General features: G+C 37.4%; 1 protein-coding gene across 15 annotated transcripts in view; it reads right to left on the bottom strand.

Moving 5' to 3' along the window:
* Positions 1-23,479, bottom strand: part of PLEKHA5 (pleckstrin homology domain containing A5) — a 264,911-nt gene that overhangs the window by 58,604 nt on the left and 182,828 nt on the right. For 9 of the 15 annotated variants that reach the window (XM_034782050.1, XM_034782059.1, XM_034782085.1 and 6 more), the window contains 5 exons: positions 20,433-20,885; positions 12,396-12,864; positions 10,195-10,278; positions 6,763-6,882; positions 5,828-5,881 (listed from right to left, as the gene is read on the bottom strand). In XM_034782050.1, the coding sequence (XP_034637941.1) occupies positions 5,828-5,881; positions 6,763-6,882; positions 10,195-10,278; positions 12,396-12,864; positions 20,433-20,885 (1,180 nt within the window). The remainder of the gene's footprint in view (positions 1-5,827; positions 5,882-6,762; positions 6,883-10,194; positions 10,279-12,395; positions 12,865-20,432; positions 20,886-23,479) is intronic. The other 6 variants (XM_034782076.1, XM_034782095.1, XM_034782171.1 and 3 more) reach the window with 2 other exon arrangements.

Below are 23,479 nucleotides of genomic sequence, written 5' to 3'. Positions count from 1 at the left end.
TGTGCTACTTTGCAACGAGAGTTACTTGCTGCTCTAGCTTCTTTACACAAGTTCGTCTCAGCTGATAACTACCTGTCAGCAGATCAGTAGCATTCTTAGCATACACTAAGAGGGCAATTTTTGAGTCATGTGACCAAATCTTAAACTGGCCTGTGTTGAAGGAAAATACTGTATCTACAACAGTGAGGTTCCCCATAATATGCAGTAAATAGGAAACTACTAAAAACCAGCTTGCGGGGAGCTGCCCAAGGGGAGTGCCGCCCGGATCTGGCATCCTAAAATGCCCGTTTCTAGAGCTTTCCAGATGGTAAAGTGACAGATAACACAACTTTTATTGTATCTTGGGGGACCTCCTCCTCCATTTTTACTAGAGGAGGTTAACAGCACTTCATAATTTTGACTGGAAAGGTCACTGCTCAACAGCAATCCCAGTCCCTAAATACCGTGGAGGGTCAACAATTGGGAATCAATCCTCTGTATAAAACATTGCAAAGTGCTGACCAAAAGGCCATGCCAGCAGAAACCAAACTATTTTTATATCCCTATGACAGACTGTTAAATGTTCAATATTTGTCAAGAGGTGATACAATATATATTCAATTTATTCAATTTCACTCTACCATTTTTTATAAATACTAACCCACAGATATGCAGTACAATTATCTGAACAGAAGTGGTAGAGCAAAATGGAACCTAAACTGAGTAAGACAAAAACTTAGTCACAGTACTAACATAAAACCAGATCCAAATTATATTATGAGTGCTAGGAAAACAAAATTTTACAAACAGCTGCACCATAACACAGTAATAATAGTGCATTTAAATAGTTGTCTTATCTGAAGATACAAAGTTCTTTTTACAAACTTAAATTAAAATTGTGACACATGGCCAAAAAGGGTTAAGTACAGTAACTTGCAGGCTAATTGACCTAGATTCAACCTTTAGAGACATGTTAGAAAAAATATGTAAATATAATTAGGGCCATTCCATGTTAGATAGGCTACAGCTTTAAAATGTAAACTTGTATTGTTAAAGAATTGGAAGAAGATAGTCATTGTAGTAGTCTATGTTTACCCCGTCTTGTTAGAGGGGGACAATGTAACCAAAAGGTTTCTGTCTAGGGCTATATCGTAAATAACATTTAGATGGAACTTGGGTGAAATAATGTCATTGTCTATGTGTCTCTTTAAAGTTTGTGGTAAACTGTCTATAAACTGCTTAATGGATAATTACCTTATGTTAATCCATATAGTTAATTACTGGTGATGGTTAGGAAACAAAAGGTTACTTCAAAAGCCCATTGTTCACCCAAGGACTGCATGCTGCCCAGGAACTGTATAAAGGACTCTTGGGACCTGATCCTTTCATCTCAAATCTGCTCATGTTTTATCAGGGGAAGCACTGAGCTTCAATACTGAGGTCTCCAAATTTATTTGGATCACCCTGGTATTGGACATAGAATTAGTCCATAGGTTTAGTCCAAACAACTCTATGCAACTCCAAAGCTCATCATCTCTACTATGAAACTGATCTCAGAACTGTATTCATGTCTGTATGTATACTGATCTTTTAACCAATACATTCTCTTTTCTTTAATACATTTTAGTTTAGTTAATAAGAACTGGCTGTAAGTGTATATTTGGGTACTATCTAAAGTATTCATTAACTTGGGAGGTAATGTGTCCGATCCTTTAGGATTGATATAACTTTTTATATGATGAACAAGATTTTCAGTAATCCCCATCATATTTGACTTTGGTGTCTAGAAGGGTGCCCAAGGCTGGGTTGCTTTAAGGGAATTGTGTTTTGGCTTCTGTGTAACCAGTAGAGCTGTTTTGGTGCTGGCTGGGTGAATCTAAGTGTTGGAATAACCACTAGTTCTGGGGACTGTCTGCCCCATTCTTTGCAATTTGCCCTAATTGAGCAACCTCAGCATGACCCCCTTCCCCGGGACCCCGGTCACAAAAGTATTACACAAGCCAGCTAAAGTACAAAATGGTTTAAGGAAATGCCTGATGCCACAAAGCAAGTCAGTAGCAGAACTCTGAATAGAATTCAAGAAACCTAGCTTAGATATATGCCTGCTGTTTCCTGTAGATCACTAAGCAGTCCCCAAAACTGATGTCTGTCTTTGCTATGCTTTTTTATACTCAGTGTGGTATACGAGTGAGAAACAACATTTCTCCCTAAACAAGACATACATAAAAGCAGCTGAATACATTTAATAGTTAGCATTTAAAATCTGTGAGTATATTATACTCAGATGCCATAACACCAAAGAATACAGAGCAACATTATAAGCCAATCTAAAATCTGCTGAACATCCAAGAAAAAACTCTTAGTGGAGTTTTACCAAAAAGATGTTCATTTCCCTTCTCTTTCCCTCTTTCCTCTCCATTGCCCCACACATTTGTAAGTTAATCAGGTATTCTTCCCTGTGACTGACATCTTTCTGTACAGATGAAACTTCACAGCATCCACTATGCTGATTGCATTACAACTATGATCAGCTAGAGAGCAGAGACTCTTCATGTAGGAAGTTCTCTTCTATTATTCAATTTCTGACTTTTCCTGAGGTTTTAAAAAAAATGTATACCGTAAAAAGCTTCAGTACTGAAAACCATAAAAGAACAGATGCATATTGAATAAAAGATACTTTCTTTATCAGATTCCTTGATCCAGGGCTGACTAGAGGTGAAATATTGTCTCCTGCCCCAGAAAAATCTCTACCTCACGCAGAAATTCCTACCATCAGAGAAGGAAGAAGACAGAAGACTTCATGCAATCCAACAGGTACGTCACTATGCCAATCTAATTAATCTGGGAGGTGCTCATATACTCTGGTGATGAGACCCAGCACCAAACCCTAAAATACATAACTCAATCTCACTGAAAAGTATAGCTGGTTATTATTGGAGATTTTCATCATCAGTAACAAAATTACAATTAAGTTCTAAGACCTGTTTACGGAATTGCCCTCTGATAATGGGTGCAGGTTCTAATAAAACATCCATTTATGGGTGAAATAAAACATTTAAGTGTTGTGGACACAGTCTTTATTTGAAATTTTGATGTTTCCATTTGTGGTTACTACTACTTCTCAGTGTGAGCATGGTCAGGAAAAAAGGGCAATAAAGAGGCCATTGGAAATGGATTTAGTAGTACACTTAGATAACTAATCTTTTGGATTCATATAATGCTATGATTACATTTATACTACTGTCCTCATAAAAGAGCATGCACTGGGCAAGCAAATAGTCTATGCCTATGATCACTGTTGGTGTCCCAAATGGGCACTTGTGAAAAAGACAGCAAACACATCTGGCTCCTCTGATGTTTCCTGAATACCACAGCCACAAGAGTGGTTCAACTCCTCTTAAAAGAGGTGGTGTTTGATTGGTGATCTAAACTCCTGGTGGCCATGAGATTTCAAGGAAACCTATTGTCTAGAGACAATTTTGTGCTGCACTGTCCTTATGTACCTAAAACTACAGAAAACAAAAATCCAAAATGTAACAAATCATAAGCATCTCGAAGGAAAACCGCAGTATAAAGAACTGCCCTCTAGTAAAAAAAAAAAAAAAAGTTCCTATGATTTCTTGGGCTTTGTGAAACTAATCTTAATCACAGGCAATATTTCATTGAGAGAGCTCAGCAATCACTATAGGTTACTTTATACATAAGGTTTTGCATGTAGTACTGAGAAGAGTGGAGTGCAATGCAGCCTTGGTTAGGAGGCAGTAGGCAATGTGTACCGTTCTGAGTTCCTCACAATCCAAAAGGTGGGTGACCAAGATAAAAGGATTGGAGTGCAGCTACACACACCATGGAGAGAGGTTTAGGGAATTTTATTTACAGAAATTACAAACTAGTCAAAAAAAGGAAATGTATAATTTATATATCAAGTTGAAATGAAGCAACCCAAAGAGGACAAAGGATTATTCAAGGTGATTAAAGATGCTGTAAAGAAGGAGCATTGGCCTGAAATTAGACTAGGAAAAATTTAGGCTATGCAGTAGGATTTTTTTCTCCTAAAAATAAGGTCAATTTGATAATGGACTAATTTGCTAAGGGAAGTAGTTGAAACACCAGCTCCAGAGGTGTTCAAGAAGATTACAATCTCTTACGGAATTTATATAGTATATGGGACAATCCTGTTCTAGTGCAAAGGGAGAGGGCGCAGAGAAGAATGGCGCAGATGACCCAGAACATTTATTCCAACCTTATGCCCTATGATTTTATGACTGGGAATCTCATTTTAAACTAACTGCCTCTTTTTTACTGTATGTGAAGTTTAGCCATTTCCTTGATCTACTGCAGAGACTTGGTTTATATTTTTAAATGCCAGCATTAAATGAATTTATAAAACTCAACAAATGCAGAAGTACGTATTTCTGCAATCCTCAACTTTACAAGATATAATTACATTTGTTCTGGAATTCTAATAATCAGTTTTTATCTGATGTACTATGCAAGTAAAAAACTGCTTTACTACCTCTCAAACAATAAATGCCATTTCCTTTATTTAAATCAGAATATCACAGACAGATCACTGAACAAACCCTGTAACCAACCAATAATATTAAAAAATGGAACATAAGTAGTAGTTTAACATCTTGTATAAGCAATAAAAAAATCAAAGCTGGAAATGTTTGAGCTGGATGAAATACTTTGGTCTAACACAACTAACAGTTTCTGATTGTCCACTGCCTTACACCTTGGTTAGTCATTTACCAACATACATCAGTGCAAACTGATCGCAAGATGAATGTAAATCACAACCAAATCAGAATGGTAGCATTTCATCTTGAACGCAACCTTGCACTCAATTTGCATTTATAAGTGACCACCCAAAGTGCAAGGTGATAGAAAAATCAAGCCAGAAAGGGTTTTTTTTTTTTTTTTTTAAATAAACAATTCAATGAAGTCCTGCCTACTGCAGCAATGCATAGGATGTCCAGGTGCAAAAACAATCAGGAAATTGTTTGCATTAAGTGTAATGTTTAAGATGTAAAATTCAGCATGCAGTGTTTGAAAATCAGTTTTGAGATTTTCACGTAAGAAAACGATAGTTAAACATCAATTTGCCTATATTTCCTTTCAAGTACTTGTTATGATTTTCTCTATTTCTGTCAAAGGTCTCATCATTCCATTTAAAAAGCTCTCTTGCAGAACCCATTTGCAAATTTCATTTGATCCTGGCTTGAAACAAAAAGCTGAATATGACATCCCAATTGTTTCTTTATCAACAGATTTTGATGTCAAATTATTATGCTCTCACTCTGAAATCCAGCAGAAGAAAAATCTGAGTTATGAAGGAGTAAAGTCTTATTCATTCATAACTCATGACCAAATAGCTTAGCAAAACACAAAATTAGGTAAGTTGCCTTTTGTTTAAAATGTATTTTGAAGTTTGATCTCAGTTTTCTTTGTTCTGAACACATTGAAATAATCAGAATTAGCTGTTCTCTATGAATAGTATGCTTGTCAAACTTGTCAGTTTGGAAATCTCTGATGAGTTTGGTTATGTTGATAAAAAGTTGAGGAAATTTTAGGTAGTTACAGGAAAGCAATGAACTGCAGGAATAAACTGGAACCTGAGAATTAAAACTACGTACTGGTATAAATTTAATGCTCAGATTCTTATTATTTCATTATATCCAATTTTCAATAAAATTTTTTTTTTTTTGTGATCTGCAAATAAGGTAATATATAAAATACTGAACTCCAGTTCATAGAAAACATCTTTAAATATCTGGCATCTTTAAATTTGGAAAAAGCATGCAACACACACAGAGACAAACAAAGAAAAAGCTGCTAATCCCACCTGATGATCCAAATATATGGCATTCCTTTGAAGGTGATGTGAAAGAATCTCATTCTAGCAGGCAGCAGTCAAGAAGATAAAGGAAAGGGACAGAAGGTGCAGAATGTATGAAAAGGTCAGTTTGGAAAGAGTTAAACTAGCCAGTGATCTTTCAATCTAATTAAAAACGAACGTTACATTTCTATACATTTTTACATAAACTGCTTTGAGCTCAAGAGAAAATGGATAATTAAAATTTCCTACAAATATCACTATGAACTACTAGAGTAAATTTTTAAAAAGCCAAGTATATTCAATTAGACAAGGAAGCAGGAAGATACAGAAAAAGGTATACCTTTGTCTGATGAGGTATTAACTTGCAATTTCATTTCTTTATTCATGTGAATTTAGTAACAATTTTCTTAATACACACAGAAAACCAGTACGTGCATGTGGATTTTCTATACATGACTACATAGCAACTATAAACCCTTTGATAAGTTTATGTGCTTTAATGAATGACCTAGTTTTGAACAAATTATAGAAAACAAATCACACCTGAGATGAGGCAAATAATCAAAATAAATTCACTTTATCATCTACCATAATACATTTTTTAATGGCATTATTTATGTTTACGGCAATTATTACTTATTTTAGTATATTTCACCTGATCAATGTACAGAGCCTGTAATTTTGCTTCCAGTTTTGTGGAAACAATACATTTGGAAGTGTTCCTACCCCTATTTTGATTCAGTAATGTACTCTCAAGCTTTGTGTTAAGAACTCAAAGGGTTAATAGCTGAACATCACATATGCAAGGCAACAATGGTATTCTAATCTACATCCATGGCTAACCAGAGAACTTTGCACTAATGGCATAACGCAAACTTTGATTAATGAATGGCTCAGAGCTAGTGAGGATGGTACATAGCACACATTACTTCATAGCTGACCTTTGGGCTGTTGGCCTCAAGTTTTAGTTGCATGAGCTGTGCTAGTGTGTGTTCCCGGATACTACTCAGTTCAGCTTGCTGCCGTCTCAGCTTTATTAGCAGCAGCGTGAGCTCCTCTGGCTGAAGGAGTGCAGTGTGAGAAGCCAAAGAGTGGAGAATAGGTTAACTGGTGTCCTGAACAACACTTAATTAAACTACAGGCATCGTCTCAAGGTTAACTGTTAGTATGCCAAACACATGTTAAATTCCTTTAAAAAACTTGTAGTATAATATTTTCCCCAAACCGCTTCCCTAGAACTTAGAACAAAAGGTCAACATAAGATTTATAAGAATTCAAAGCACTTGAACCTCAAATGGTAGAAATTGAAATTTTGTGTACAAAGGGGCACAAAGATTAGGAGCTTGCAGGAGAAAAAAGAAATCTGTGTGGTCACTACAACGGTGGAGGTTACAAGTGTCATCCATATCAATAAGAGAGGAGGAAGACAGAATCCAAGGTCAGAAGGGACTAGGCATCATTATCTAGTCTGACCTCCTGTACTTTGCAGACCACAGAAACTCACTCACCCACTCCTGTTATAGACCAGTAACCCAGCCAGAGGTTAGGGAAGTTCTCAATCATGTTTTAAATACATCAAGTTACAGACAATCCACCATTTATACTAGTTTAAACCTGCAAGTGACAACTGACCTGTGTCCCATGCTGCAGAGGAAGGCAAAAAAAAACCCATGGTCTCTGCCAATCTGACCAGGGGGGAAATTCCTTCACGATCCCAAATATGGCAATCAACTAGACCCTGAGCATGTGGGCAAGACACACTAGCCAGATATTCCAACCCCCAGGAAAATATTGTCTATACAACAGCAAAAGGAATGGGGAGGAAATATTGAAGTTTACCCTTTACTGAATAAAACTATTTTAAAAGAAACATTGTCAAGGTTGGTAGGCTCAGAATGTGACCTACTTTCTCTTTTATCTGTTTAAAAAGTCCTTGGTAATCTTCTGCATGTGTGGGTTTTTTTGGCCAGGACATATTTCAAAGCCCTTTTGTTTTACCAAATAACGAGACTAACCAAAGACCATCAAAACAAGCATATGGCATGGAAGAAAGTGTCAGAAGCAGGAAAGAGAATTTGTCCCTTTCACCTCCTCAAGGATTTATAATAAAAAAACTAATCTATAAATACCTTAATACTGTACCTTTACAGCCACCGGCAATTTATAGGTTAGGCTCTCACTAAACATTTAAAAATAGAGATTATTTGGAAAGAATAGTCATGTGCAACTATTATCACCGCATAATTTCAAACAGCCTTATTTTTAGGAACATCTCTGCCTGTACAATTTTCTGAGGATCCTCTCTTTTCTTATTTGCAATACTGGCAAAAAAAACAACAAAAAAACAAAACAAAGAATACTCAGATTTTGTTTTGTAAATGGCTCACTTGCTCCTGTTGCTTATTCACCACCTAAAGTAAGTCTAATGAACGGTCAATTATTTCCACAGCAACTGACTTTGTTGTCACAGTTATTGAATTCAAGTAGGATAAACCATACAGGAATACAGTAGATTAACTTTTACTCTGTTTTCATAAAATTTCCAAATCAAGAAGTGGGGAGGAAAAATGTAGAACGAGGTTATAGTATTGAAAAACAATTACTATCCATTTGCTGAAACTAGGGTGACCAGACAGCAAGTGTGAAAAGTCGGGATGGGGGTGAGGGGGTAATAGGAGCCTATATAAGAAAAAGCCCCAAATATCAGGACTGTCCCTATAAAATCGGGACATCTGGTCACCCTACCTGAAACACAGAACAAGAGTCTGAGAACAAACTCATGTGTTTCTTGATCTAACCACAAACAAAATACACATCAGTACAACTGTGGGCATATACTGTAGAAGTCCACTAGAGGGAGCAAATTTTACTATAACTTCAGTTGTCAATCCCATCTAGCTTTCACTGAAAAACACAACATAAGAATCAAGTTCCATAATGGGTAATCTTGCACTTTCTAACTGTTCATTTCAGTACCAACTGGAGTATTATTTCCAGAAAATATGTAATAAGGATTTAGGTCACTACAATATATTTTAAAATGTGTTCCCAATGAAAATGGACAGGATTTCACGTAAAAAATTAAATTTTAAACAGAACTAATTTCTTTGCATGACCACATTCACAGAAATAAATTGAAGATAGTAACATCTCTGTATGGTAAATGCATAAGAAATTGATATTTTCAGGGATGAAAACATTTTCTTTGAGAAGTCTTGCATGAACATAACTTAATTTCCAAATTAAAAGTAAATTATTTTTATGGTATATTAATTAAAATCCTTGGTTTGTGTGCATACTTGTCCTATCACAGAGAAGCACAATGCATAATAGATTGCTCCAACTCCCAATATCAGCTAGTGATAGTGTTGCCAATCCTTGCAACATTCTGTGACTGCTGTAAATCGGACAGATTCTGGGGGCTCTTGTGATAATACAGGCAGCGCAGGAATTTTGCCAGAGTCACCTACAGTTTTTCCCTTTGGCAGCTGCCTACAGTACCCCTTGGCTGCCCATAGCAGGCAAAGCCTTGGAACAAGTGCAGAAAGAACAACCCTTTACTTCCCACCCAGCTCAGCAGCCTCACCCCAGCACGACAGTGTAAGAAGAGGAAGTTATTGGTGATCAGAGCCCAAGGAAAGAAAGAAGCAGCTCCAGCATCCTACTAGGGTTGGTGTGGAGGGCTGCAAGAAGCAGGGAGGTCTCTGGGCAGTAGGAGGGCAATAATGGAGTCAGAGAGCAAGTGCAAACGGGGAATGGGGCCTGCATTGTACATGGGGACATTACATATGAATATAAGGTACAAATTTCAACCTGTAATTTTCAAGCTTTGGGAATAGGGAAGGGGAGTTCAAACATACTTTAAAAATCTTGAGTTTTAGGCTCTTGGAGTTGGCAATACTACATTGACCCATCACCATTAATGGAAAATATCTAATGAAAGAGAAGTCTTAATTCTGTTACAAAGACACATGCTCTATACAGGTGAATAAGAGCACATTATTTTACTGTACTATTCTTAAAAATTCAGAAGAGACAACTTTTTTGTCAAATGCATGTTGGAAAAATCCTAAAATAGAAAACTTGATGCTGTCCTATATGTTTCCAAAATAAGATACTCAATGTGTAAATGAAAGTTATTTCCAGAAAGAGAATTGTATTTGTTGGCAGAAAATTTTAACTAAAACTTCTATTCTTGCAAATCCTCAATGTTATCAAACAGAATCAACTTGTTTGGTTTGGAAATCTTTGGTAATTGAAGACTGCATTTAATACAAGCTCTACAAACAGAAATGTTGCAGTGTTGCATATTTTATTTTATGGATTGTTCTTAAATAAAAAAAAATGATGTACTAAATAAAAGTGCCACTCACCGTTTTGCCTTGGAGGCTCTGAGGAGTAACAGGCTGTAAAGTCAGACCTGCTGGCATCGACCTTCTTTCAGGCATGAAGATGTGCTATGGAAAAACAAGACTGCATATTATAATCCATGGTTGTCTGACAAAGTTTTTTGCATTGAGGGTTAAATAGGAATTTAATATAATTTTACAAGTCAATTTCATTCTTATGAAACGTGCCAGAGGTATGTCTACACCACAAATAAAAACCCATGGCTGGCCCATGCCAGCTGACTTGGGCTTGCAGGGCTCCGGGTGTGGGGCTGTTTCACTGCAGTGTAAACATTTGGGCTCAGGCTGCAGCCCAAGCTCAGGGACTCTCCCACATCTCACAGGGTCTTAGAGCCTGAGCTTCGGCCCAAGCCCAGAAGTCTATGCTGCAATGAAACAGCCCCACAACATGAGATCCGAATCAGCTGGCATGGGCCAGCCGCAGGTGTCTAATTGCAGTATAGACATACCCAGAATGACAGCACTAGATAACGAAGTCCTCTGTTGGTCTACAAAATATATTCAAAAGCAACTCAAATCCTCTGGCGTGCCTGAATCCATGCCCTGGAAGGACCACTTCTAAACTTGAGAAAGTACTTCAGTCTTCATGGCTCTTTCAGTTCATGGCCCTTCCACTTAAGAGTTCCAGCAAGAATAAATTGGGACCAAGCGTTGTGGTATTTTTTAATGAAACAATTTTTGTTGAGAACTAAACAGATCACTGAATCATTTGATCTAGGTCATGAAATATTTCAAGGCTTTTGTTCAAATAGCCTTTGATCTCTATCAGGCTGACATGGATTCAATCTAGTATTTCAGCACTATCAATCCTAAACCATTCAGTCCCCTAACTTGTACATTTTAAAAAAAGGAATTAGCAATGTGTTCAAGGTTTTATGAATAAACTTAGCTTAATGTTAAAAAGTACAAAATAAATAACCTGAAAACCTAAAATCAGTAATGACAATGAATGGCACTTTCTAGATTAACTTGGCTAAAAAGAATTGTATATATAATACTAGTAAAATGTATTATACAAGTAAACTGAAAACTCAGTTTAGACACCGTTATATAAGATATAGTATATGTCCTGTGCACACTTGACTATGATGCTCTTTTTTAGGGCTGCATAAAATGTTGAGTTAAATTTCCAAAGCAGTAATGGGCAATGGACTTCAAAACAGAAAGAAACTGCTCTTTTGTTGGTTGGAGGTATTTCAACCCCGAAGGGGAAAACACACAAAGCAATTTAAAGATCTTTAAAGGTTTTTTTTAAAGCTTTTCCATGCTTCAATATTGCAGGAAGCCACAACATTTCATAAAGAATCCTGGGTCAGAGTTCAAGGAACAGCTTCAATGAAATCCTTGAGCACCTTATGTAGTGTAGGGCAGGAAAATTGTTAGTTTTACATCCTACTTACAACAGCACGATTTTTTAAAAGGAGCTCTCAGCTGCAGAAACAATGTGCATAGCATAATTTAACGAGTCTACCAAAAGCATGTTGGGGATCTAGGTTTATGATTCTAGCTTATTCCCTCTGACCCAAGCTGGCAAGGGCTAGCAGACTTATGGAGGGTCACTGAGGTCATATGCATGTGGTTCTGCTGTTCCTTAGTGATCTCACTGGATAATTTAACAGTAACTAGAAAGTTAGTCTGACTTGTAGCTGAAGGTGAGAAAAATAAAAAGGCAAGGACCTGGAGTGCTCTGAAGAGAAGCTAAGATTACTATAATTTCCAAAAATCATATTGGACCTTGATTACAAGCCCAGAAATTCTAAATGCCCTTTTTCTTCAGAAACCTGTTTGCACTCCCTTAAGATACTCTGGAGACTAATGGGAACACCGACTTGCTTTCTGGCTCTCACAGCAATGTAGAGTATGCTATACAAGGTTAAATTTAAAACCATTAAGAGAACACTTCTCCATCCTCTAAAAGAAATTAACTTCTCCCATCACTTACACAGGCTACACCTGACTTTATAAAGTCATTTTTTTCTTTGAAACAAACATTTAATATAGTAATAATTTTTTCATAAAAACAGTGGCATGTAACTATGCCTACAACAGCAGAACTTTCCAAAGTAACATGGAAAGTCAGTGTTCTGTTACCTGGAACCATTCTATTTAAAGAAGAAAACTGGAAATAAGTTGGTCTATTAACTATGTAAAAGGAAAGTATTCACCTTAGCATGATGCGTTCTATGTCTGCGGTCAATTGTTACATCTGCTCTTTGCACCGGTGATGACACTTCTGATCTGTATGTCCGTTGAGGGGAATATCCTTGGTAACCAGCTATGGAACCATGGGAAGGTGATGTGGGAATGGAATGCATCACCTGATCAGAAATATTGATCATGGTTTTTGGACTACTTAAAGTACTATGTCGAGTAAGAGTTGTTTGCTTATTGTAAAATTGACGTTGTTGCCATTCATAGAGTTGCCACATTGTGTCATCCCGCATGGATCTCCGCTTTTCTTCAGCTGTTACTGGTCCTATGGTCCTGTCATAAACTGATGGTGTCACACTACAAACACTCTCTGGCCTCGTTTTGCTGTTCCTTGGCAGGGTTCTATAGCCTTCTGGGTAACGGGGTGCAACTTGGGGTCGGTGGCTTGGCATATTTCTTGGTAGTGTCTGATATGAAATTATGCTGAAACAAGAGTTTCCATTAATAGTCAAGAATACTGCTATTATGGGAATACAAAGTTATCTAATTTCTTTTCCACGCTTGTTAGATATAATACTTTATAATCTGTTCTGATCTACGGGCATCACATTTTAAAAGATCTATGCTCTCCATCATATGAAGGAAACAGTAAAGGCTACTGAAAAAATCAAGTATGCCAAATGAATATATTACATATGATGCAACTGGATCTTTTTACTGACTGGATTAATTATTCAACCCAATATTTCATACCAATCCAATCTTCACATCAGTTTATTTATTACCCATTTCTGGGTCAGTTCCTGAGAGGTGCACCTACAACTTCCTATAGATGTTTCAGATACTTGGGATACGTAGCCCTATGATCTTTTATTTTGTTTTTATTTCAGCTCAAACCTGCAAGGTGAATAGTTTAGTGTCAAACTTTTAAAATTAAGGCTTATATTGTTTGTTCCAATATAAATTCATGAACAGGCAAAAGCGGACTATTTGTCTATAAAAGCAGATAATTGCAAAATGATATCAAAACCATTTATTAATTATGGCTAGAATAAGACAGAAAAAATGGTAACTATCTAATGCAATTATATTCTGCAATTTTAGATAAACCATTCACGTAAATCAGCCCAAGCAGAACAAACAGCAAATTATTTCTTTGTATTACAAGACAACATAATTTTAATGCTATTTTTTACTCTTTAATTTTTGTGTGAATTTAAAACTCTTCTTTAATTGGATACCAGATTAACAGTTCTGAAAACTGAAGTCCTTCAGTGACAGATCAGGTGGCAATGCGAAGTTTTCCCTAATGAACCATCAATATGCCTCAACTGTGACTGGAGGGAAGTGAGACGTTAGTCTTGGACCAAAGAGTCTGACCTGTCATGATGTTTTCCATTTAATGCTATTTGTAATGGCGATTTTTGGATGTTGACACTTTTCTAGCGAGAAGGAGAACAACACCTAACTCATTTCACACAGAGCATGAAACAGGCATGAGCTGGTAGATTCCAGTCACATGTAAACTAGGCTAAATTCAAACTGACAGCATAGAGGTGAAAGGCACTAAACATCTCATTACCAGAGCTATTTAAACTGTTTGAATCATCACTAACTGTGGCCCTGGAACTGAAAATTAGTGAGTTACGGAAAAGGGCACATTTAAAAACAGAGTTAACCGAAGTGTAATTAGCGCCTTACAAAATAAGTATTACAAAAATTGTTTGTAGCAACTATCTTTCAGTCATGCAAAATAAAAATGTTAAGCTAAATAATTAATTTTTGAACATTTACTATTACCTATAATGCTTTGCAAGAACCACAGATGGAAACTGCTTTAAAGTGCTTTACATATACTAATGAATCAATCCACACAACCTCCCAGAAGTATTATCTGTAAGGCATTTTGTAGATAGGAAAATTAATCAATCATATATAAAAATGTTAGTTTTTCCACACAAGTCTTCTCAAACCATCCTGTTTCCGTTCACCCAACTCTGTGCATTTGCACTGCCGTAATTATGAAAAAGACGATAAAAAACAGTTACCAACCTTTCATAACTGTTGTTCTTGGAGATGTGTTGCTCATGCCCATTCTATGCTAGGTGTGAACGTGCCACATGCACAGCTGCCAGAGATTTTTCTTCTTAACATGAGCTTCCCTGAGTGACTTAAAACTGCTCAAATGCGGGTTGCTCACTGGTCTGGGCTTGCCGCAGGAGGTACATGGCTTGAAACCTGGGGATGGGAGCATCCCCAGTCCTTGGGACGATGTCCCTCGACGACTGGGACCACTATTTACACTCTATACACTAGTACTGATTGATTACTAAATACACGAACTGCAAAAACTATATACAATAGACTACAGAGTCCAAACCATTGGGAAAGCCTTGCAAGAGAGCAAGAAGGTGGTTCCAAGTAACCGTCACAGGTGGTAAGAAGGAATTGAGAGGTGCGGAGTCGGCAGCGCCCCTTATAACAGAGCATGTGTGAGGGGCTCCAGAAGGTGCTAGGGCCAATTACTATGGATACCACTAAGGGAAAAAAATCTCCCGCATCTCTGCACGTGGCATGCGCACACCTAGCATGCAATGGACGTGAGCAAGCACTTGAAGATTTTTTTCCTTGTATTTCAATACAACACATCCAAATTCCCCTTTCCTAGACTTTCCAGTGGATTTGTCAAATTAATTTTTAGCTATATGTAATGTTTATGATTTTAAAAGTTAAGATTTTCCAAAGGAATCCCAGGGAGCTAGATGTTCATCTCCCATTGAATTTCAAATTTCATTCAGTGGGAGTTGGGCAGTTGTCTCCTTTAAGCTTCTTTGAAAATCCAAGCTAATTTGGGGGGGGAAATTCTTTGCATTTTTAATGTATGAAAAATTTTAATTTAAAAACTATTTGGTCTTAAGTTCTGGAACTTAAGATTTAAACACCCAACACCTCTTACTAATTACTAGCACTAGAAAAAAAAAAGCAAGCCTTAAATGATGCCCTGGCTTTCAATCCAGTGATTAAACCCAAAGCTGGGTTGTCAGTGTTATGAGGGTACCAGCAAGACTGACCTAACCAAATCCTAAATCACACACAAAACCTCTACTAAACGCAAGATACCTCGTGTGCAGCAGCGGGACAGTAATCCATCAGGTAAGCTGCTGAGCTGCAGTAACAGTTCTATGGCTGGCTTTATAAATAACCCACAAGATCTTCAACTTACAGAAAAACTTCTGCAAGATAAAAAATACCTCTTTAAAACTTCGGGAATGTCCCCACTGCATGTGATTATTGCTGGGCTCTAAGATTTGTTCCAATCTGGAAGTTAACTCACTTACTCTAAAGGGGGAGCGAGCTTGCTGATATGCTTTCTATGTGCTCAATCCTGTGACATGCGGAGATCTCTCAGTCCTATAGGCACAGAGAGAAGCACCTTACAAACTCAAGGCTAAAAATGCCCCTCCATCATAAAGAGTACAATTAAGGGTTTCCTTAGACTGCCTCGTATGAGAGTATAGAGGAAAATGGCAAAATGGAGGAAAGTTAAGTCATCTCTTCAAAATATAGGGTAGAGGAATCCAAAACTATGTATGGGACCAATCTTCTGGTTAAGAATATGCTCAGTGTACTCTGTAACAAAGACCACAAATATGCAGATATTTGGCACACACATTTCTCACACCTGTAAGAACAGTTAGCTGAATCACACTTCTGTTGAAAATGTTTACCTACTACTGTTACTTTTAACACCTACAACTAATGTAACAGAAGACTGGACACCTTCAGTTTTCAGATGATTATTTGACAAAACTTACTATTTAAAAGTCTTCCTGATTGTCTTGAATAGTCACGTTCTCCCCCCCCCCCGCTGTGTACATCTCTCACACAGCAAGTGAGAAAAAGAAAACAAACAGCAGTACCCAAGACCACCTTCCAACTTATTCCTTAATGCCTAGACGTCCATTATAATATATTCTTTGGAGAAATGTGTTTTTACAAAAAAAAAATTATGTACATGAGCTATTTTATGGGACATCCACTGGTTTGCACAAACTGTCCTATGGAAAAATTACTGATCTCTCCCAATCTACTGATTTTAGTTTGAACCAAGTATGAATGCAGAAAGGACAGCCGGGGGTGGGGTGGGGTGGGAGTGGGGAGAGACTATTAGGGCGAGGGGGAGAAAATTTCAGGGATTAATAGTCGTGCTATTATTTCTGCCCTTGAAGTGCTTTGGGCTATTTAGAACTCTAATGGTGGAGTATGCGCTCTTCTTTAATAGGGTGACCAGACAGCAAGTATGAAAAATCAGGACAGGATGGGGGGGGGGGGGGCAATAGGAGACTATATAAGAAAAAGACCCAAAAATCGGGACTGTACCTATAAAAATCAGGACATCTGGTCACCCTACTCTTTAAAAGCATTCCTAAAAAGTAATTCTTCAGATGCTTATTGTTATGATAAGCTAATGAAACTAACAAACATTACAAACACCCCAAAGCCCTGAAATTCTAAATTTTATCTGTAAGGCAGTTTGTAGAGGTGGTCTGTAAGGGGTTGTTTTTTGTTTTAAATAAATTGGGCTTGTGCCTTTGGCTCTGATATATATAAAGCTTTAAGACTTTTTTTTAACCTTAGAAATCTTAGTACAGTAATATCAAGTTTTGTCTTCCCTGCTTTAGCTGGAAAACTCTGGGAGGTCTCATGGATGCTTTATTGAAAGAACCTTAGTAAAAAGAGTTGAGGATGCTGAGTCTTTAAACAAAGGCTGCCCCTTCTCCAAAATTTAGTCATGGAAGTTAAATACATCTTATTGAAAGACAACAAAACCCAACCTTACTGAAAAACAAAAAAAAAACAGTTTTATCATTAAAACTTCCTTCCCCTCTCAATAGCTCAACTTTCATTCTCTTGTGATGTTACCTTTTCACTAGTTGTCCAAATCAGAATTTTCTAGTCTAGACAAAACCTGAATTTCTAGTGTAAAAAAGCAGCATTATAAACCCTTTTCTTAAAACAGCAGCAGCAGCAGCAACAAAAGCTTCAGGCTACCTTTATGTATCCCAAAAAGGCAAAGAAGGGCACAAGTCCAATTTTAATTCCACTTTGCTGATCAGCTTTACATCAAGCTTCATTTTTAAGTATATTGTTTGTGCTACCAATTTCATCTATATTTAAATAAGAAATGATCTCTATACTTAAGGAGATTCTGTTCTGCCAGTTAATGTTTTGTTAATGTTTTCCACTATACATCTCCCACAATGGAATCAGTGTGTTTTGGAATACAGCCAACATAATACTGGAGCAATGATAAGAGAAATCCAAACTGAAAAGACTTGGAGGTTTTATCCTTGTTCATAATTGAAAAACAACATCTATTCAACTATCACTGTCTGGATGCAAGTTACACAATTTTTTAAATTCTAAATTTAAAAATATAATTACATCACAAAACTGTGTTAAGTTCTCATTGCCCAAGCATACATAATGTGATAAATGTCAAGGTTTAATAGTCACTCCGTGTAGTACAAATTAAAATTAAAAATTGATCAACTGGCAACACAAATATATCAGGAATACTATATGACCCTCAATACCAATTATATTTAATGATGGGTCTGTTATAGAGCTTTAGCAATTGAGTCAGAGTAAGAGTAAACTTTCACAGCTTTGCAAGAAACAGATCTTAAGAACATTCCAGCAAAGAAGATTATTCAGGTCAACCTACCTCCTCCCTACAATGTGAAGGGCATAATTTCACACTCTCCAAATTCCTCCTGCAGTGACATTCCCATAAAAGTTTAATTGAAAGCAAAAAATTTTAATAGAGGTTTGAGAAATAAATATTATAAACTCATGTTTAGTGTGCCATACAATGCAGTTGCCTGGTAGACATCCTGGAAGAGACATCCCTATGCTTCCGTGATGCAGAAAAATTGCTAACAACACAGCAAGATTTAATAATGTCAATGATTCATAGAGGAACTTTAAAGTTTTCCGATTAATCACTGGAATGCACCGTTAGACTTTGGAGGTGCTATGCCATAAGCATGATTATATGTAGAAAAGAAAGCGATTAACATGAATTTAGATGAATTTGCATGACAAACTTCAAATGATAACATTTAGGATATACTTTTCTATCTTTTTAACTTATTTTTTTTTAAAAATAGCATAGAATCTTTCTATAGTAAGAGTTTTAAATAAAAGCATTTTGATAGCAAAATCTATTAATAAAAACAGTCCTGAGGCAATTTCCCGAACAGGGACTTTTCCTCATGAAGTGCTTAAAAGTGTTTTAAAGAATCACTTTAAAAGTGTTTTAAAGTCTGTGCTGGAATGGGAAATCCTTAACTACATTACTCCTGGGGGAATTCTGCACCTCTGTGCATGCAGAATTTGCACAGAAATTAGTTTTTTGCACAGAATTTCCTTTTCCTCCACAGAAATGGGCTGCAGCGCTGCCACTAGAGGCCACTGTACCCGGCAGAAAAAAGCTCATAAGTAGAAGACACTGCGGGGGGGTGGGGAGAGAGATGGGAGCGGGGGCGAGGGTGAAAGCTTCTCAGCATGCCTTGAAGGAAGGCGGCAGCGTGCAGGAAGCTCCACACAAGCCTGGGACCAGCATGAGGCTGTTTCTCTGGGAGGGAGGAAGTGCGAGTGTCTGGGCAGGGGGCTCACAGCTGCGCTCTAGGAGGGAGGGGTGTGGGTGTCTGTAGCCCTACTGGGCTCAGGGGTGAGGGGACAAACAGGAACTGGGTTGTTATAAGTATTTCCTTAACTCTCTACTCCTGGAGGAATTTTTTTGTGTTTGTACTTTACAGATGTAGTTGTTGATCGGTATTTTGAAATAAATTACCAAAATAATTGAAACGGGCATGATTACAGAGTGTTATTTTGACAAAATATGCAGAATTTTAAAATACCGGGTACAGAATTTTTCATTTTTTTTGGCACAGAATTCCCCCAGGTATATTACATGTGAAGTTTTCACTGTAGTAGAGGCGAAGTTCACTCAGAGGGAATTTTGACCAGCTTTCATATGCAACTCAGATATTTAATGCTACTTTCAATATTCCTCATATGGTGTATGCATCTTTGTCAGTGCTTCCCCTCTCATTTAACCACATACATTACCTACCACCTTTGTTCAAATCCACTACTCACCAATTAACTGATCCTAGCATGATGGTAACTGAGGGAAGAACACAGAGACAAGACAGGGGAGAAAGAGGGATGATTTCCCTCTGATGTCAGAGCCCCCACCAATCGGAGAGGGGAGTGAACAAGAGAGAAGGAAAGGAAGGGGCAGAGGAGAAGGCAAAATCACATTTCTAACAAGCCGTGCATTTCACCTAAATTGACAATACAAGAATCTACTTATCCGCACATTTCCTTCTTAAGGAAGCACACAACCCCCATGCCAATGTTTTAACAGGAATACGCAATGTTTGTTTGTGTTTAATATGCATTTTTTTTAGTTTACATCTGTCTTATTTCCTTGAAGTCAAAGATTGAATTTAGCAAACATTTTGTTTTAATAACTAATTTACTCTTCATCATTTATGGAGGCTGTTTACTCTTTGGATTTCATTCAATTTGAATGAAAAAAATTGATCTACGTAATTGTTTCCAAATGCTTTCAATTTGTTTTCATGCATTAATAAATATTTAAGCACACAATACTACCAAGGAATGTTAAAGTCACCAGCAACACCAAATTTAAACAAACAAACAAACCCCAAACAACACTCCCACATCTCTTACATGTGTTCTTCCCCAACCTAAATTTTGTGCCTAAAAACTAGCTGGCTGCGCCCATTTAAATAAAACAACTTTTACCGAGGCTAAGTGACTGTTTGAGAGTGTCTCTTACACAATCTAAGTAGATACTATCTAGATAACCAGCATGCACAATAATGCAAGACAACCTCTTTAAGCCAAAAACTGGACTTTACAGGAATGTAATATTAAGTTAATTACACACCTGAAAAAGAATCTAAGATATTGTGACAGAAAATCTAAATTAAAAGAATAATCAAATTGCTTACCCTCTTGTTTCCTCATCTTGCCCCTTTCCTCTCTGAATTCTAATCCACTGCTCCAACTGAAGCATTGAATTAGTTCTCTGTATGACTCGTTCAGATTCCATATGTGAGTGAACTGCATTGTGCTGTCCTCCATCTCCAGTGTCCGCCACAATATTGACAGCTTTATTCTCAGACCCATTTAAATGAACTGGCCTGTAGAGTCCAGCCTGAAGTGCGCTCACTGGTAAGGTTCTGTATTCTGAATTTAGCTTTACACTATTAATTTTAGTTAAGGGTTTATCTTGTCCAATTTTCTGAAATCCATATTTTTCAGCTTCCAAAGCCGCCTTCTCTTCATTTTTGCTTACTTCTTTGTTTTTTTGATTATTCTGTGCCTCTGGTTTAATTAACACCCTGTGGTTCGAAATGTTATTCACTTCTCGAGGTGGTGTGTTTTCAGTCATCTTCTCTACTCTGAAAAGAGAAGAAAATGGCATAACAACATAACTACAAACAAACTGTAATAGCTGAAGTATTTGCTTTTGAAAAAACACCCCTTCATTATTATGGGTTCCAGGTTGTTCTAAGAGACCATTGTCTAACCAATAAGCTATAACAGCTTGTCTTTGGGAGAATAATCCCAAAGTTTTAAATGGTCAGTAGTAGGGTTTTTTGTTTGTTTGTTAAAGAATTCCCCTCCACTTCTTTCTATTTTAGAATCATCCATACCAAGCCAAACTCCAAGTTATACCATCATGGTAAGTGGCCAGTAAACAGGTTGACATCAAGCTAGAGAAACTGGAAGAGCAGATATTAATTTCCCAAAGGACAGGATGCTGGAACTGCACATACTCCGTGGCAATTCTCAGGAATCAAAGCCTCTGGAATGCAAACAGCTTAAAATCCAGACTGACTTCAAACCAAAGTGTTTGAGATGGCAGCATATTATGTTCCTGTCTAGCTCATAATTCACTATGCTAGTCATTTCAACATATAATGGGCACATTATTCTATATTTTAAACTTTATATGGTCACTGACATCAATTAGCTTTCTCTGGTATGTTGTCATTTCAGCTATTGTATATTTTGTGGGAAATGCTTGTGGCTTCCTTAATTTTAGGAGGAAAATATCTGCTGACTATGGAACTGTGGCACAAAATAATTATATATATTTTTAGAACCAAACAGTAACTGCTATACAGTACTTATATTACACAAGTTATAGAAATGTATACCTCCAGAGCTTAATTATTTTCTTTTTAAATTCTAGTGTTTCAAGGAGTCAAGGGTGCTTCAACACTGGGACATTTGAGCCCCAAGTTTCCAACTGTGTGCCTAATTTGTATCACAACTGACAATTGTATGTGCAAATAGTACTTTGAGATGCATATCACCAATTATAGTATTTACCAGTGCAAGCAGCCCATTGTGTCTATTTCCATGCAATCTAAGTAATTTCATATGCAAATGCACACTGATTTACGTCCACTTGAATTCTGAGCATTAGGCCTAAATGTCTGACAAATATTAAGCATCATTCCAGGAGTTTATTTAAACCAGAAATTCTTTAAGAGTATTTTCACAAGCAAATCATGTTGGGTATAATTTTCGTAAGCACCTAAAGGACTGAGAAACCTAATTCCCTTTTGAAAGTTTTACCCATTATTCCTATAGTTTCTTCAAGAATTCTGGACATTTATTTTCAAATGCTCCACCGGTGAAATGCTTATACATTAAGTAGAATCATGCCTTTTAATACCAAGCAGTTGTTAGAACATATTAATAGAATTCCTTACCAACTCCTACACAGATGGATTACAGATATATGAACTAGTTTAAATATTTTTACAAGGAATTTCTTAGACTGACACAAACTCCTATCCCACCCACAAGTGCTAGCTCAACTAGACTAACTAGTTACAAATGATGAAAATAAAGCATTTATGCAGTGTAGTTTTAGAGTGGAGCTGAGCCTTTTTTGTACATACATTTCTCTTGGTTCAAGACCGTTAACATAGCAAAACTTACTAAAACTACACAAAAACAATGAGGAGTCCTTGTGGCACCTTAGAGACTAACAAATGTATTTGGGCATAAGCTTTCGTGGGCTAGAACTCACTTCATCAGATGCATGGGTTCTAGCCCACAAAAGCTTATGCCCAAATACATTTGTTAGTCTTTAAGGTGTCACAAGGATTCCTCGTTGTTTTTGCTGATACAGACTAACACAGCTACCACTCTAAAACTACACAGGCAGTTATGAGAATTAATGAAAGATTAAGGCAATTCTGTATAAGTATGCATATACCAAATTGGTAGGATATACTTTAACTCTTCCTTCACTGTATCTCCTTCCCAAAAACAAGTTAAAATACTCAAACTCACAGAGCAGTTATAAGGGCTTGTCTATACAAACATTAAGGGCAGGTCTACACTACCCGGTAGTTCGGCGGCAAGCAAATCGAACTTTTGGGTTCGACTTATCGCATCTTGTCTGGACAAGATAGTCGAACCCGGAAGTGCTCGCCGTCGACTGCGGTACTCCAGCTCAGCGAGAGGAGTACCGTGAAGTTGACGGGGGAGCCTGCCTGCCGCGTCTGGACCAAGGTAGGTTCGAACTAAGCTACTTCGAACTTCAGCTACGTTATTCACGTAGCTGAAGTTGCGTACCTTAGTTCGAATTGGGGGGTTAGTGTAGACCTGCCCTTAGTTTGCAGCAAGCTGGGGTGTGAATCTACCCTGCACTAGCCTTACTGCACTCTAAGAGTCTATGAGGACCCTGCTGACATACATACATTAATAGTTCATTAATGTGCTTTGATCTAGTTGTCTTTTGGAGGAGTTCAGACTTCGAGACTCACTCCCCTTGCCAGGTTTCAGACCCCAGGCTCCAGCCTGAGCCTGAACATCTACACCGGTTTTGTTCAATATCTTCATTAATGATCTGGAAGATGGCGTGGACTGCACCCTCAGCAAGTTTGCAGAGGACACTAAACTGGGAGGAGTGGTAGATACGCTGGAGGGTAGGGATAGGATACAGAGGGACCTAGACAAATTAGAGGATTGG

Source organism: Trachemys scripta, chromosome 1, assembly GCF_013100865.1.
Source record: "Trachemys scripta elegans isolate TJP31775 chromosome 1, CAS_Tse_1.0, whole genome shotgun sequence".
Lineage (NCBI taxonomy): Eukaryota > Metazoa > Chordata > Testudines > Emydidae > Trachemys > Trachemys scripta.
The sequence above is the reverse complement of the archived record's forward strand: the minus strand, read 5'-3'. Positions and strand labels throughout refer to the sequence as shown.